Source organism: Aristolochia californica, unplaced genomic scaffold (assembly GCF_029961685.1).
Source record: "Aristolochia californica isolate CCGP_79_NKW_82.1479 unplaced genomic scaffold, dmAriCali1.0.hap1 SCAF_15, whole genome shotgun sequence".
Taxonomy (NCBI): domain Eukaryota; kingdom Viridiplantae; phylum Streptophyta; class Magnoliopsida; order Piperales; family Aristolochiaceae; genus Aristolochia; species Aristolochia californica.
The window spans coordinates 23,252,660-23,269,966 of NW_027181826.1; the positions used below are offsets into that span (position 1 = coordinate 23,252,660).

The following is a 17,307-nucleotide window of genomic DNA, read 5'->3' on the forward strand; positions in this document are numbered from 1 at the left end:
TGTCCTTCTTAGGCAAGATTTTTTGAACAAAATAAAGAAACATAAATAAAGGAACCTTCAAACTCAAAAGTTATTACTTTATGTAGGGGCACTGAAATTGAGCCGCACGATACAACTCATTCATTTCTTACATTTACCATCTTAAAAAACAGTTTAGACCAAGGAAATGACTAGACTAACATTGGATTCTTCTCATATTTACTCTCTTCATTTCTTTCTTCACCTCCCTCTTTTCCTGTTCATGAACTCAACTTACCAACACATTTTTCCTTTTCTTCAGTTTTTTTTTTTTTTTTTTGCGCAATAGGATCTTGCCTTTGGTTGTGTCACTTAGGTTGTGTTTGGAACATATAAGTGGAGAAAACAAAACAGAAAGAGATAAAAAGAGAGAAAATAAACTAAATACCCAAGGAAAATTAGAAAGAAAACTAAAGAAAAATATAGTTTTTTTTCTTTGGATATACGTGAAAAATAAAAAAATAGTAAAATTTGAAAATTTGCTGATTAAAATTTTCTCACTATTTTTTTCCCAAAATTTCATAATTTTGTGAGAGAAAATTTATTAATTAAGTGATTTTCTATCATCGATTCTTTGTTCCCAAATAACAAAAATATTTTTCTTTTCACAAAGTCAGTAAAATATGTTGTTCGACCAAGCGTGATCGAAAAATGTTTTCCGTGAAGCATGTGTTTTTAATTATTTTAAATTTCAAATATTTGTTGATATTGCATTAAAGCAATTAAAAGTAAAGCGGTCCTGTTCAAGAAACGCTAACATGCAGTAGTGAGAATGGAGAGTGAGATTCTCTTTTTTATTAATTTTTCTATTTCGATCTCCTAAAGAAAAAGATTGACGGCGAATCAGGGAGCCGCCTCCGTTAGATGACGTCGCCATGAGTAAAAGGTGCGGTAAAAAGTCAAAAGCAAAAGAGGGCTAAGACGGTAATTTCAACTTGAGTCCCAATCTAATTTAAGTAATCTGTCGAGAAAGCCGCGTACGATTTCCAGGACGCGACCGTGCGACCATGGTCATTTCTCCCTAGTCGTCCACGCGGAGTTAGATCCTAGGCTCACTTCTTCCAACGGACCAGATCACTCATTGCGGGAGACAAAACACGTACGGCCCGTCGGTAAAATTACTCCCGCGCGTGCGCTTCCCTGTCCCCAGGACGAAAAGTAAATCGCGGTCTTTTTATGGGTATTTCTGGAAATCAATTTTTTCCTGTCTACGGTTCCTTATCCAGAAAAGACTGACAGCTAGGCACTTCGAGACCTGGAAGAAAGAGAGAACGCGCGCGCGAGAAGAGCGATTTTACATTTCACATTACCTTCACGTGAGAGGTGAAAATTTCCCTGTTTTTTTTTTTCTTTTAAATAATTTATAAACTTTTTGATCTTCTTTTGTTCTTACCGCGCCGTGAACATTAGATAAAAATGAAGACAAAATGAAAAAGGAAAAAAAAAAAAAAAAGGACTCGGCTTCTCCGAACAGCTATAAGAGAGCTGTCGCGAATCCGACGAGGAGAGGAGGAAAACGTAGATTTCTCTTCGTCTTTGGCTCTTCTTTTGTTTCCTGAGCTCTACGAGTACTCGGTTCGCTGTAATGAACTTTTGAGCTGACTGGATTTCTCTCCGGCGGCGAGAATCTGTTTTCCCGATCGGATTTGGGCGAATTGGAGGCCGAATTCCGCTGGGGGAGTGTGATTTGCCTGTTCGTCGGCCGGAGGAGGTATTGATTTTCGGTGGAGATCTTTCAATTCGGAAAAAAAAAAAAAAAGCGGGGGGCTCGGAACCTTGGTGACGTTTATCCTGTTCTTGTTTAACACTGCTAGTTGCTCGTTGCAGGCAGTCCGATCTTGCGGGATATTTTGTCTTGCGAGCTTCTCATTTGGATTTGTCTGATGTGATATTCTTCAAAAGTGAGTCGATCGGATAGAAGCGAGGTTACCGCCCGTTGAATCGGTGGTCTGGGACGAGTTTTAGTGCCGGGCGATTCGGATGCGTGAATAGCTTGGTGTTGCGGGCTTTCTGACTGAACGAAGCTTCAATTTATTGAAATCCAGTAGTTTTTTTCCTGGAGGATCTTACTTTGAGCATGCTGATTCGATGAATTAAGAAGCGCTTTTGTTTATTCGTGAGTTTTATCAGATGAAAAGAGTACCTTTTGAGGTCCCTCCAACGTTCACTGGTTTTTTTGACTTCCAATGGGGACGATTCTGTTATAACCTGAGGTACTGACAGTATGCTAGTGTTTTGACTATGCCCTTTCTGCTTTCCTTTCTGCAATTTAGGTTGATTTTCTAATGTTTTCTATATTGAACGAGTGTCTCTGGCAGGGAGGTGGAGGATTGGTCGTAATGACGTCAGTTGATTGGAGTATTTGAGTCTGCAATCTATAGCTTAATCTTCAGGAGTAGAATTTCCATGAATTTGACGCAAATGTTTGACTCTGAGAATCCGCCCCGGCCGCTAGTGGTAGTATTTTTTCAACTGGAAAAAATGGAGTTCTGACTAAGAATGAGCGAGGATGTTCTTCTGGAGTGAGTAGGTGAGTTTGTGTTTGATAAACTAGGCTGCTTATGCTCTACTATTGTCTTCCTTCTTATTCTTTGTCCTTTTTTCTTCTTTTTTGATTCCCATTTTTGTGATTTGTTTGGGGATATCGTTGTTAAAGAGTTATTTATGGAGGAGCTTTGCTTTGTTATGTTGGAGTCAAAACTCAGAAGAGGGAAAAACTTCTTCCAAATTTTATTCTTTCAAAGTGAAGCTTAGTTTGTGACTGTGAGGGCCCCGCATTTCATACAGTCAGGAGATTTCTGGTGCTCCAGCAGAGACGGAGGAAACATATTTCGGTTTGCCTTATTTTATTATGAAGTAATAAAATAACTTTCGTTTTCTTATTTCATTTTCTTCTCTTTTTTTGATAGTCACAAGTGGACTTGGAGGATTTGATGTTTATTTATTTTTATTTTTTAGTTTCTGGAGAATACTAGCGTTTTCCTATTTGGTTTGCTAGGTAATAACTGATTGCTATATTTAGTAGATGGATAGGTGTTCAAGCAATATGTTCGGATTTGCTTGTGTTTTTTTTTTTTTAAATGAATAAGATGAAATTAATTCTGAAGTTGTTGGTTGAAGTCCCCCTCCCTCCTTTTTCCTTTTTTGTCTTCTGGAATGCAAAATATTGGTTAAGCGATGCTTGGTATGAATTTTTACATTGAGAATAATAAGATATTCTATTCTATTTTGGGGTCTCTAACTCTTGTTTTATGACCTTTTTTCCAGCTTCACAAAGTTTGAATGGTCTTCAGGTATTCGTATGAAAAGCTAGAAATAAATAAAGATTATTCAGATAGTGAATTGGAACTCATGGTTGCTGTTCAAGGGTGTGTGCTCTCACAAAGTTCCAGTTCCTTTGACCAAAGCTGTGGATTTTTCCAGAAGAATTGGTACTTATTAGTCTGTTTCTTATTAGCAAAGCATGGAAGCTGGCTAAACAACATCAGGAAGAGCAATTTTGATGAAGATATTTGTATTTCCAGTTTGGAGCATATTGTGCCAAAGAGGAGCAAACCTACGGTGAAGACACGATCAGGGGGAGATTACGATGGTCAAGCATCAAGTGACTGTCTCCTCCCTGGTCTTCATGATGATATGGCACTGGATTGCCTTGCCTGGGCCTGTCGATCTGATTACTCTTCCCTTGCCTGTCTGAATAAACAGTTTAATTTATTAATCAATAGTGGATATTTGTACAAATTGAGAAGGCAACTTGGCATTGTTGAGCATTGGATATACTTGGCGTGCAGTTTGATGCCTTGGGAAGCTTTTGATCCTGTCAGGCAAAGGTGGATGAGGCTTCCTAGGATGCCTTGTGATGAATGTTTTTCATGTGCTGACAAAGAGTCTTTGGCAGTTGGTACACAGTTGCTTGTTTTTGGGCGAGAGTTGTCTGGTTTTGCCATATGGATGTATAACTTGGTGAATCGTAGTTGGTCCAGATGTCCTCTCATGAACTTACCTCGTTGTCTGTTTGGCTCTAGCAGCCAGGCAGAGATTGCTATTGTGGCTGGCGGAAGTGATAAGAATGGGCATGTTCTGAAATCAGCTGAATTGTACAACTCTGAGCTTGGTCGCTGGGAAGCTCTGCCAGATATGAACTTGCCAAGAAAAATGTGTTCTGGTTTTTTTATGGATGGGAAATTCTATGTTATAGGTGGAATGTCCAGCCATACAGACTCTCTAAAATGTGGTGAAGAGTATAATCTTGAGACACGGACATGGAGGAGGATAAGAAATATGTATCCACATGGCAATAGAGCCACCCAGTCTCCTCCTCTGGTTGCTGTAGTGAATAATCAGCTGTATGCTGCTGACCAATCCACCAATCAGGTGAAGAAGTACGACAAGGTAAATAATGCATGGAATGTTGTGAGGACATTGCCAGTTAGGGCTGACAATTACAATGGCTGGGGCCTGGCATTCAAGGCATGTGGGGACAAGTTGTTGGTGGTTGGTGGACACAGGGGGCCTGAAGGGGAGGTCATTGTGCTGCATTTTTGGTGTCCTGAAGATGGTCTTGCTGGAGAGGTTGACTGGGATGTTCTTTCAGTGAAGGAGCGGGCAGGTGCATTTGTGTACAATTGTGCAGTGATGGGTTGCTGAATTTTTGCTTTGACTTGTTTATGCTGGAAGCCAATTCACACATTATCAGATTGGAGAATCAACTTAAGTTAATCTGGGTACTATGTTTATGCACTTGTGATTGATAACTTTTGTACTTTTATAATTATGGTGTCATCTATGTTTTTCTGCGATTTATTATGGTTTTGAGGAGATGAAAGAAAAGGAAAATTGTTTAACAAGGAAACTTTCGTTCTTCATTAGTTTAATCATCATTAACAGAAAGCCTAAAAGTGATTTATTGCTTTGTACCGAAGAAAAAATCTTCTTTATTGTCTGAAGAATTTCATGCCATGGTGTCAACTTGTCTTTTCTATGGGCTCATGTCACTGCTTGGATGACATTTTCATTTCTTTGTCTATGGTATGAGCAATGCTACAGAATATAGTTTGGGAAGCATTGCTTCTCAACTTGTATGTACTTTTGGCTTATAGCAGCGATACATTTAACACAAGCATCAGAAATTAGATGACTTATGGTGACTTCAAAAGTAAATTACGACATCTATAAAATTGTAAACTCTCAAGAATAAACCTGGGGAAAAAGGTACATAATGGATCATCAGCACGTGTTTACATCTAAGCTTATGAATCTAAAAGATGCTAGATGTCGGTTTGCTGTCTAACAAAGAATGGAACTATCACTCATGGTTTTCAACCATAGAGATAAAATTATAAAATTTATGTGGACATCTGAATTGGTAAGAGAAGAAACTTTTTAACTCGTGCAACTGATATTGAACAACATTTACATATATACTGACAAAGCCATAAATGTAACTAATAGAATAAGACAAAAAGGAAAGTGGTTACTACATACCAAACTTTTGTGAGTTATTCATGTGATGCCCGCCTTCAATTTTTGTTTCTATTGTGCTCTCTCTCTCTCTCTCTCTCTCTGTTTCTCTTGGTGTATTAAAGATTTGCTGTATGTTTTCTTCAATTCATGTCTTTTGCTAATTGGCATTGTTTAAGCATCATAATGTTTTTTAAGTGTTCTTTTGCTATTTACTGAGGGACAAACATTTGTGTTTCCCTCATCTGAGAATTTTATTAGTTATGATGTTAAACAAACTGAAGAGCTTGTCTTTCTTTATTTTTTATTTTTAATCTCTTTATGTTTTCTGGTATGCATGTGAGCCATTAATTTGGGTTGAGACTTGCGAATAAACTATATTTTTACCAATATAGCAGTAGTTCTATGTTCATCTTTCTTTTGTAGAAGTGTTAGATTTCATTCATCCGAAAAATCTGATACTAGTTATTGACAAGTATAAAATATCATTTTCTTAAAGAAACTATGCATGACAACTTTGAAAGTTTTGCTCTTATAACTAAACTTTGAATAATCTTTCAGATGAATTTGTGGTAGTTAATGAGTAATGGATATAGTTTAATCAAACTCCATATTTTTTTATTTCCTAGAAAGTGCCTACCTATTGAGTTATGTGAATTGATTTTTTTCAGCACAGGAACAGTAGGATAACCGCGCTTTAATATTTCTTTACTGGCGTTTATATGTGGTGGTATTTCCATTTGGTTTGTTGAGTCTGAAAAGATTAATTACTGGAAACAAGAATACGGTTTTTGAGCGATCAACATAGTTTTTAGCAACCCCCAGCTACGTAACTTATGAAAAATATGGAAACCTATTCTTGAGAATGTATTTGATATAAATTGGTGTTTTGTGACAAGTCTGCTATGCCAATCATGTCTGTTTGAGTTTTTTTTTGGAATTTTGGTGGAAAAATTATTGTATTGTGGCATCAATTGGTAGTACATCATTAATTGAAGTTAATTTAGCAAGTTCACACCCTTGCCTTCTTTTACTAGTTTTTTTGGCACTAATTATGGAGAGAAGCACTTATGCTTTTGTAAGGTTTCTGTAATGCTTGATGCAATGCCAATCTTTGAATTGAATAACACAATAATAAAAGAGCAGACATTGGCTGACATTTAGGCTTTCTAGAGGTTTGATACTGCGACCTGGTGCTGATTCATGGCTGGTTAATTTGATCTCTTGGGAAGACCAAGGTATACAATTTCTCATTACAAAAGACTTTTTCTTTACCTTGTGAGATGCTATTTACTGGGGCGACTACTTTTCAATTCCCATATCCAAGTGTTGTATTTGTGGTAATTTTTACCAAACTGGAAATCTTGCCTTATGTGTTCTTATTTGCTGCCGTTGTGTTTGTGTCATTGATTAAGTTGAGAGTAAACTAAATGTGTTCCAACCTGCAGTACTATCATAAACTAATAATGGCATTCTTATATGATATTGTCACATTTTATTAATGTGACCTAAATGATAAAATCGTTATTGACAAGAAGTGAATATCATTTTCTAAATGAAGAATGGCAATTTTGATATGCAGCTCTTTTAATCTTCAGATAATCTTTCAGATAAATTTGTTGTCTTCAAAACTCGAACTCTAGATGTGCTTATTCAATGAACAAAGTGCATATGAAAGGGGTTGATGGATTGATATTCAGCATGTAGGGTTAGTGCTTCTGCATAAATCTTATTTCAACAGAGTGCTGTAATGGTAATGTACATGTGACATAGTTTCCTTTCTGGTCTTCCAAAAGAGAGTACTTCAAGCTTTACTGGTACCATCTTGTTAAAATGGAATAATATGGAAAGCCAAGCTTTGAGTATCTAGTTGGAATTAACAGCCATTTCTTGGAAAGCCTGTTATTTGAATTGCTTCTGTTAGGTTACAAGCATCTTGATTGAAAACCTTTATTTTAAGGTGAGCAGTTGATAACCAGTCTATTGGAAGTAAATACGGTGACCTCATATCTGACATTCCTCAACCAAAGTTAATTTGGCAACATATGCTTTTGAAAGGTTTCTGCAATCCTTGACACTGTGCTGTGTTGGTTCACCTTTAAGTTTTCTAGAGAATGATGCTGCAGCTTGGTGCCAATTCATTGCTTGTCATTTGATATTTCAGGAAACTGAAGGTACAATCTTGTTCACTAGAATAATTTATTTTTTTCTCCCGTCTCCATGCTATTTCTCAGTGGTATGAGTTTGGTCCTAGTTCTAGACACAAGCCCAAGCCTCTTTCAAATTTAGTTGATTTCAACTGGTTGAATTGCATAAACCAAGAGCAGATATGCAAGCCAGAGGAAGGGCCAGTGCTTGTTAACCTCATATCTGAATGTTACTGGGAGGGCTTTATAAATTCTCTGAATGCTAAGGAACTATCTGCTAAAACAAAACAATGTGATTTTGATCATTGCAAATTCCTGTTTTTAGGACAGTTCATGTTAGATCTTTAAAACTTAGGGTCCGTTTGGAACCCCATGGAAAAGAAAATAAGAATTTGATTATTATTATTCCCAAAAATAGTTAGTGAAAAGAAGAATTTGATCATTATCTCATTTTTGCTAACCATTTTTAGGAATAATAATGGTCAAATTCTCATTTTTTTCTTTTCTTTTCTAAGGGTTTCAAACAGACCTTTAGTATTGGCCGTTTGGCACCATCTAACTATATAGTTTCTTGACAAATGGGGCAGAGAAAGGAAATCAGTTGTTAGGCAACAAGGGAGACTTCCGTACCACAGGTATCTTCATATGTGTGATAGAACAAGAAAATGAAGTTCAACCAAATCATCTCAAGGAGGACAGTGACAAGTGAAGGAATACATATATTCAGGAAAGACCTAAATGCACATTCAACACTTAGTATGTCTATAACCTATGGCTTAATTTCACAGGGCTGGGGCGCTATTGCTTTTGTGGAAAACAAACCTTAGGTGACACGTATAAAGCCTTCTGCTTGCCTTACTTTGGTCTTTATCAAGTAAAGAAACGTTTTCTTCAAGAACGAAAGCTGTTGCCACCGAACTGAACGCGTCATCCTCCTAGAGAGATCGAAGAACCTCTTCATTCTATCTCTTGTTGCCTAAATCTTAATTTCAAGTTGAATGCCTCTCCTATGAAGATTCGCAACCCAGAAACCTCTACAACTGGAAACTTCCCACCCTGGCCGTGAACTTTGGTAACAACTGAGCCCCGACTGACGCTCGTCTGATTTGTATCCAAGATGACTGTCGGGGCTCCGGGTTTCATCTTCACGCCCAGAAAGCTCACCTTGTTTACAGTCCACTTCTGATTCACAGCATATTTGCCTCTAACGACCTCTGACCTCACGCTAACCTCAAAATCCTTGGAGTTAACGTAAAACTTTACCATGCTCCAGTTGTTTCCGTCTCCACCCATCTCAACCTCCTCTCCATCATCCAGGAATACCTTTCCTGTGGCTGCTCCACCCTGATCCAGCACCACCACAAGATGGAAACCAGACTTCCGTGCTTTTCTTGTAGTCATGGCGCTCTCTTGCATGGGGAGCACATTGCCTCCCCTTACGTGAACATTTATGGTGTCTGCTGGTGCATCTAGTGTAACATATTTGCCTGAAGTCACACTCACCCATTCGGAGTGGTTGAAGAGATTGAACCAAATCCCTGCAGGAAAGTATGCGTTCACTGTGACTGCTCCTTGCTGCAGGACTGGTGATACCATTACGCCTTTCCCTATCAAGAACTGAGAGCTGATCCCGTGAGTATTTACATCTTCAGGGAAGGAGAAGAACAATGGCCTCGCGATGGGGATCCCGCTGGTGTGTGCTTCATACATTAGTGTGTAGAAATAGGGAAGTAGCTGGTATCGAAGACCAAGTGCCTTTTTAGCTGAAGCTGCAACTGAGTTCCAGAGATAGAGCTCTTGTCGTATGGATCCCTTGTCCGAATGATCTCTCGCAAAAGGATAAAAAGCTCCCAACTGCAAGCACAATAGGAGATAATAAAGTTAATTTCTGGATCCAGTTTGTTTAGCTGTTCAAAATGCCCCTTACCTGAATCCATCTTGCACAGAGCTCCTCCGTGGTATCTCTCGCGAAGCCGCAAATATCAGCTCCGACCATTGGAATCCCATACATGCCCGAGTTCAAAACGGAAGAGATGGAGAAGGCGAGATCATCCCATGTTGCCGCGTTGTCGCCCGTCCAGTGAGCCGTATATTTCCCAGACCCCACGAACGTGGACCGGCTCAGCACAAACGCCCTTTTACCAGTTACCTGAATCAGAGCTTGCTGAGTTGCTCTTGATTCCAGAAACCCGTAGAGGTTGTGTACGTTGTATTCCAAGACGCCGCCGAAATGAACAGCCGAAGCCGGGATTGTTCTTTCGATGATGGGTGTGTGCTCTCCGGAGTTGTTGACCTTGTAAGGTGGGTCGTCCTGGACGGAGTTTTCCAACGGGGGGGAGGAGATGAAGTTTGAGATTTCGTTCATGTCGATCCACAGCCCGTCGAAGCGGAGCACCTTCCTGAATATGTCGATTTCGCGCTTCCAGAATTCTACGGTACCTGGGTTTAGAAAATCCGGGAAGAAGACCTTTCCCGGCCAGACTTCTCCAAGGTAAGCGCTCCCATTCCTTTTTATGAACACATCTGCTTTCATACCTCGGAGGAACGTATCGTACGTGTTGTTCACACTGATTCCTGTAATTTATAGTGTTCAGGGCTGATAAGTATCCACGCTAGTTTACAATTATGAGAATTTGTAAGTGATAAACAGCAGATTTATTTACCGGGATCGAGGATGAGAATATATCTTTGCCCATTTCGGTGAAGCCCATCGACAAAACTGTTCATTCTGACTGGCGGAAAGTTGATAGGGTCGAGTGTGAAGTCCTTGTAAGCATCCATATGGTCAATATCGGTCCACATGACTTCCAAAGGAATTCCAGCTTTCGCGTATCCGGCCACCACGCCTTCGAGATCAGATATGTTCTTGTATCCATACCTGCACTGATGAAATCCTACAACACATCCAAAGGCAGAGATGGGTAATTGAGATGATGATCTAACCTTACGACAAAACAAGAAAAAAGACTAATGGACAACCGTTAACATACCGAATGACCAGTAAGGCATCGGAGCTGGCCGACCGATGAGCTCGGTATATTGTACAAGGACGGATTCCGGCGTCGGTCCGGCGAAGAGATAAAAATCGAGTACCCCTCCGATGACCTTGTAAGTCACGTACGATCCGCCATACTCAACGTCCATGCCGTTACTGTTAAGCAACAGAACCCCGTGAGTATCGCCGCTGGGAGCCCGCACATCGATGTAGAAGGGATGCGAACCGTAGAGGTTGAGATCGAGGTTGAAGCTCGCGGTGTCGGCTGTCCACATGGTGAGGGTCTCATTATGCGCTAACCGGAGCGTCTTCTTGGTGTGCTCTCCCAGGCCGTACAATGACGCCCTATCCGCCGGCAGCGCCGTCGAGATCTCGAGGTACTGGTCCTTGAAGACGAGACTGGCGCCGGAGCCTGACTTCTCTGGGGAAGTGTCGAAGAGAGTCTCGCCTGTGGAGAGACGAGAGACGTAGAACCCGAATGGAGAGGTGGCACGGAGGGTGAGGCTGAGGTCGGAGCCGGGAACGGAGAGGGTATATGCCTTTTTCGGTGAGACATTTTGGTTCGCCGTCAGGAACCGCCAGTCTCTCCAGTCCAGCTTTCGGGGGGCGGCTACGGTCCTGGGAATGATATCTTCCGGTACCTCCCATCTTTGGTGATCGGCGTCGCTGATTTTCACTCTCAGCCGCTCCTTGGTCTCGAAGCTGCAAAAACCGCAGTGTGGAAACCCAATTCAATCTTGTAAAAAGACAGCAGTACCCTACGCGATAGAGCTATACATGCATCAACCTATTCCGGATAGGGGAATAATATTGACATTTCATATCTAATTTTTCTTCGCGGTCTCTCAGTCACGGGCAAATGCTCCCATTGACTTGTCTGATACGAAGAGCAGCAGCCAATCAAAATAGTCCGAATGGAGACAAATACACACCCATTTTCTTTTTTTGTTTTTGTTTTTCCGATCGATCAGAGTCGAACAACGGATTAGAAACTTCAGCAAACCGGCAAAATCAACTGTGATCGAATAATGAACCGATATTTTCTTCCACACTAACCAGAGTATGTTGTTAGTTTCTCACCTGGCGTAGAGCTGGAGACGGGGGACATCGGGGCCGTAAGTGGCCGTCGGTTGGATAAGGCGGAGATCGGCGGTCAACGACTTGCCGGAATCGTGAACCTCGACGGATCGGAGGTCGTAACCGTGGCCAACGAAGTTTGGGCGAGACGAGGCAGTGGTGAAGCAGCCGAGAGAGAGAAGAGAGGAGAAAAGAACAAGGTAGGCTTCCATCCTCGCCCACATCTTTCTTGTTTTCTTTGAAAACGAGAAACCAGAGGATACAGAACGTCCCTTTTATACACTTGGATTCGGGGTCTGTGATTCCGGAGAAGAAGAATTTTTTTTTCAAAAGGATAGCAGATCCGTTGGCGTTCGCACCGGCTCGTAAATCCTGAGTTCCTCTTTTGAACAGAGGAGAATCGAGTGAGTTGTGCGGAGTGGTTGGTTGCAATAATTTTTCAGTTTTATATTTCGAGTCATTTTCAGCTACTCCTAACTCAATTTTTTATTTTTTTCGTGCGTGATTATTTAATAAAATTAGGATATTTCACCGATGCGACGGACGGACGTCGTATCTTTTGGGTCGGCACTAATGATCTGTACATATGCAATCATTGGTGAGAGATAGTCTCCACGACATTTTCAAGGTAGAGGAGTTTCATTTCCATTACCAACCGTCTAATCATCGAGGAAGAGAAGAAAGAGCGTTATACATGCTTCCATGAACTATGAACCACGCTGCGTCCATCATTTAGCCATGCACTTCGAAGCGCTACGTTATGATTAGGGGGTGGCATATGGTGAGTCAAGCTCGAATTTATATATATTTGATCTGAATGCTTTGAACTAAAGCTCAGTCTGGAGCTTAAAATTAGAATCGAGAACGAGTTCAAGAATTTTAACTGAGTTTGAACTCGAGCTCAAGCTGGGTTTGATCTCTAATTTATATTTAAAATTTTGTATAAAATATATATCAAATAAATTATACATAAAATTATGTATAAATTTTACTTAAAATTGAGCATAACCTCTACATAAAAATTATACATGAGCACTGCGGCCAATTTGTCCAACCATTCTTGTGTTTTTACAAAAAATTTAAACCTACATTCTCGTGTTTTTATAAATTTGTATTGCATAAAATTTGTTTGTCCTTGAGTTAAACGAGTTAAATCATTCTTGCATAGAAACCAAAACCTTAATCAAATAGTTGCAAAACTAGACTACTTTACAGAATAGAAAAACTGTATTTCTCCCCAAATTTCAACAAATCATCAAATCATCTTATAATCAGCGAGGTTGCTATAGAATAAACCAGTAGGCACACACCACTGGTAAACAAAACAATACAATTAATAAAGGAAAATCAGCATAACATACCATAGATAACATCTACTGAAAAAAGAAATGAAAGAAGTTAAAAAGCTTACTTGATAATAATGAATCAACAACAAGTAGCTTTGAAGACGCTTATGATGTGATCAAACTTCCCAGCTTGTATGCTACAATGAATGGAAGATGAGCAATAGAGTCGTATCATGCAAAGAAAATGATAGAGCTAAGCTTACAAGCAGCTTGGAGATCAACGATTAACGATGAATACTAGCATGCATGAAGACAAGAAGCCATGGGAGTTCACAGCATCGAGCATACGCTATAGTCTGGTCCGCTTGTCAGGTAAAGCCAGATATGGGGAAATGATTTCCGATTAAATTGATAAATCAACATACGATGCATTTTAACAAATAGGACATAAACATAAAATGACATACAAAAATGGAGATCAAAGGTCACTTGAATTTCCTCATTCCCTGTCAACCTACCATACCTTTCGAGAAAACTTTGGGCCATGACCATGTTCAAGCGACTAGCCTCCACTATCGTGACACGAAGAGTTCCATGTAGTAGAATTTGTGCCATATTCACCTCTACAAAGAGAGATCTATCACACGCACCCAAATTAGGAAAACACTAAAATTAAAAGAAATTCAAATTATATTAAATAAACAACTTCAAACGATCTGACTTGAAGAGAAGTAAAAATGGGAGATCCAAAGACTTAACAAGGAATTAGATCATAAAACAGAAGACTGACTGAAAAAATTATTCCACGGAAGAGAAACTCGATAAAATGAACTTTAATAGTAAGAGAACAAAATCAATTTTGAGGAGGATCAGAAGCCAAAGAAAGCATCCAAACTGAACCGTCACGATGATCGATAAGGTATCTCAAGAGGATTTTTGACAAGCCACATGAAAGAAGGAAAAAGAGAGGAATTAGAAAGAGTTAAGAACTCACAGTGGTCAGAGATAAAATGGGTAAGGTTGATACCAGTCTATTTCGTGACTTTGGTCGGCAACACTTGAGTTGGCAACGCCCAAATCGGCTAGAGCGGCGAAGAAATTGAAGATGCCGAAAGAAATTGCAAATGCTTAAGTTTCAAAATTTTTGCAATTCGTATTTGGGCAGAGAATAATGTTGAAGAAAATCAAACTTACATGTGACTTTCGTCGGTAACGCCCAAAAATCCTAGAGCGACAAAAAAAATTTGGATGCTGGAAGATGTACGACAGGAGGAATTGATTTTCTATAGCTAGAGAGGAGTCATGGCCCGACTGCCCTATCCTTCCGTTATAATTAAACTCTACTACTTTCCTCTATTATAAATAGGGGTTCATGTAATTTGATTACAACAAGTCAATAAAATTTTTCTCTTTTCTATAAATTCAACATGGTATCAGAGCAGGTACTCATATGTGGGCCTCCACCCAAATGATCCCCATGTAAGAGCCTAGAGGGCCTATGCGTGAGGGGGAGTGTTAAAAAATAGTTTCACATGGATTAGTGAGAACAAATATATTGAGTTTATTAGTTGGGAAAGAGGTTTCCTAAGATGACTAGTCATTTTGGGATAGGCCTTGGACCCAAATTCACATGGTATCAGAGCATGTTCTATGAGTTGACTCGATCAACCCACAAAGATAATGTGAACTTTTTTCTAATCTATTATCTCTAGCAGTTTAGGTTCATATCTATTTTTTTCTTTTTTCAGTCCCTATACCAGTTGTTTGCTTTGAGTTTTTACCTTTATATTGAGTTTTTCATATTGCATATTATATATTGATGAAAATATATTCAAGTCTACTTTCTAATGCAAAATGAATTTTGGCAATTGGATTTTTCTACAAAAGGAAATAGATATTTTAAACAGCAGAGGTCAAACTGCAAGAGAGGTTCGAGCATCAGTAGAAAACTTCAACTTCCGAGCTATTTTATGTGACTTTATACGGAAAAATATATATGAAAATAAATATCTATAAGTCTATTTTCTTATCGATTCAACCAATTCTTGATCTAAGTTTTGTATATGGAGATATTAATTTTGGAAGAGTCAATGGTCATGCTGGTAAAAGGAGAAAGAGTACTTATTTCTGCCAGATTACAAAGACCAAAATCTATCAGATTATTTATCTATAAAGAAGTACATTTTATGAAGAGAAGTTATACTTGGATGAAAGCTATTTAAGTATAGTTCCAAAATGAGAAAATTTCATGTCAATCTGATCTATATTTAAGGATATATTCACATCGGAAGAATTAAAGGTCATGCTGATATCCTGTTGAAATCAAAATCCGAATTTAAGCCGCATATTTTGCGTCACTTTTTCAGTTGCTGTTATTGATCAACAATATCAGGAAAATATCTCACTTACCCCTTTTTCTCAGTTACCTTTCTCCTACCATCCCTTTTTTACTCTCACATACCCCTTTGGGCCAACCTCTTGTGTGTTCCTTCGATTGGTTTACCTTTCTATATATATAGGTATTTTAAGTCCATTGAGACTTTTTATTGGTACCCGTGGGTCTCGTATCGCCGTCTAGTGAATGATATGCATTACCCACTTTAGTGATTATTAGTACTATATTTGTTAGAAATCCGTTGATTTTAGTTTTGACTTGTGTTTTATCACTCATTTTTACCTTTTGAGAGTCTATGTTTAGTTTCGTACTTATCCTTGGGACACCACAATGGAGGAGATTATTACTACATGTGTGTTATTTGTTTCAAGCAGAGATCACTGCCATTACCTCCCAGCTGGAGGGGGAGAAGAACAAGAACAAAAACAAGAAAGAGGTATTTTATTCCATATGTTGTGGCAATTTTTATGTGACCAAAATATTCAAGAAAGGGGGAACACAAAAGACGAAGTTTTTGCATGAAGAATTGTATTTGTGAATAATTTTTTTTAGCAAAAGAAAATTGAAGACCAAGAATCATTTTTATTACAAGCCGAAGTTTTAAACTCCACTTTGAGGGGGAGTGTTAAAGAGAAAATATGGAAGAGTCTTACATGACTCTCACAATAAGAAGTCTTACAGAGCCAAAATTATTATGGAAGGAGGTCTCACATAGGATTTTCGGTTTAAAGATGTTTTAGTTATGTTAGTCTTCTATTTATGTTGTGTTATTTAATTATGCTAGGACTTATCTTTAAGTGTTAAAGTTTGGGTGTAATTGGGACATAGGTAGTTTAATTGTAATTGAACTCTACTACTATCCTCTATTATAAATAAGGGTTCATGTACTCTAATTACAATAAGTCAATAAAGTTTTTCTCTTTTTCATAAATTCAACACTAATCTCAAATTCGATTCGAGATTAGGTTTATTCGAACCAAACCGAGCTGGCACTGAGCCTAGCTCAAGCTATTCACGAATCGGCTTTATTCAATGCCACCCCTAGTTACAACTCTATCCATTATATAATTAACCTCAAAATAATTCTTTTTGTATTTTAAATCTATATTTATTGTTGTTAATGGGTTTATACCTTGAAATCATTATTTATATTGAGCTGCTTTATGTAATTTTTCCCTATTTGAAAAACCAATTCAATTTTACTTTTGAGACTTGATTTTAAAACCTGGTTAAATAACGACCTATTGATCGATATTTTATATGGTATAGTCACATAGACTTATGTGTCCTTATCTATAACACTTAAAATGTGAAAATATGCGTGATCAAGAGGTTGTTATAATGATTTGAACTGCAAAGCAAATATCCTTTACTAATTTGGATCAAGCTTTGTTTAAGAAAAACCATTTTCATCTCATTTATTAAAAGAAGCTTGTGTCGCTGAGTGAAGGTTGTTAAACTTTGTTTTGAACTGGTGATCTTAAGGTTCTTTGTGGGTTGTTGTTGTTGAAAATTCTTTTTATGGGTTTAAGTTAGAGTGCCTTGTGAAATTTTGAAAAATCTATGTGCGGGTCTATGTTGGATTGCTTAGTTAGCTGCTAGAAAATCCTTTTTATAGAAGTCTAGGTTGGATTCTATTTACGTAAATCTATGTGAGAGTATGCATTGTTAATTAGTTGTTATGATCAATTGAGTGATATAAGTACTATTTGGCAACCTGAACGTACTGAACTAACTTTGAAGTGCAAACACCTTGGAACCAGATTAGCAATTTGTAGAGGATTTTGAATCACCATAAATCTTTGTGTTCTTTTTATGTTATTGCTTGTGCTCGATCCTTCACATTGAAATCAAATTTGTAAAATTGAATTATTCAAAAGAGTGAACATAGTTGAGTTGAATTGAAAAGAAATTAATAATTAGCAGCAA

General features: G+C 38.5%; 2 protein-coding genes across 2 annotated transcripts; one reads left to right on the forward strand and one right to left on the reverse strand.

Annotated features, from left to right (window-relative positions):
- The first annotated feature begins 1,481 nt into the window (after positions 1–1,481).
- Positions 1,482–4,857, forward strand: LOC137951484 (F-box/kelch-repeat protein At5g60570-like). Its single transcript, XM_068798159.1, has 4 exons — positions 1,482–1,729; positions 1,846–2,231; positions 2,337–2,548; positions 3,286–4,857. The coding sequence occupies exon 4, from the start codon at positions 3,301–3,303 to the stop codon at positions 4,663–4,665; it is 1,365 nt and encodes a 454-aa protein (XP_068654260.1). The 5' UTR covers positions 1,482–1,729; positions 1,846–2,231; positions 2,337–2,548; positions 3,286–3,300; the 3' UTR covers positions 4,666–4,857.
- A 3,379-nt stretch (positions 4,858–8,236) lies between these two features.
- LOC137952248 (probable alpha-glucosidase Os06g0675700) lies at positions 8,237–12,100 on the reverse strand. Its single transcript, XM_068799355.1, has 5 exons — positions 11,701–12,100; positions 10,616–11,322; positions 10,289–10,519; positions 9,553–10,199; positions 8,237–9,479 (listed from the first exon to the last, which is right to left on the reverse strand). Exons 1-5 carry the CDS (start codon positions 11,919–11,921, stop codon positions 8,583–8,585), a joined length of 2,703 nt encoding a protein of 900 aa, XP_068655456.1. The 5' UTR covers positions 11,922–12,100; the 3' UTR covers positions 8,237–8,582.
- Between the last annotated feature and the right edge of the window lie 5,207 nt (positions 12,101–17,307).

Coding starts and splice junctions, on each gene's coding strand:
- LOC137952248 (XM_068799355.1), bottom strand. CDS start 11,921: ATGTGGGCGAGGATGGAAGCCTACCTTGTTCTTTTCTCCTCTCTTCTC. Junction 11,323..11,700: donor CGTCTCCAGCTCTACGCCAG/GTGAGAAACTAA, acceptor CGGTTTTTGCAG/CTTCGAGACCAAGGAGCGGC. Junction 10,200..10,288: donor TATTCTCATCCTCGATCCCG/GTAAATAAATCT, acceptor TATAAATTACAG/GAATCAGTGTGAACAACACG.
- LOC137951484 (XM_068798159.1), top strand. CDS start 3,301: ATGGTCTTCAGGTATTCGTATGAAAAGCTAGAAATAAATAAAGATTAT.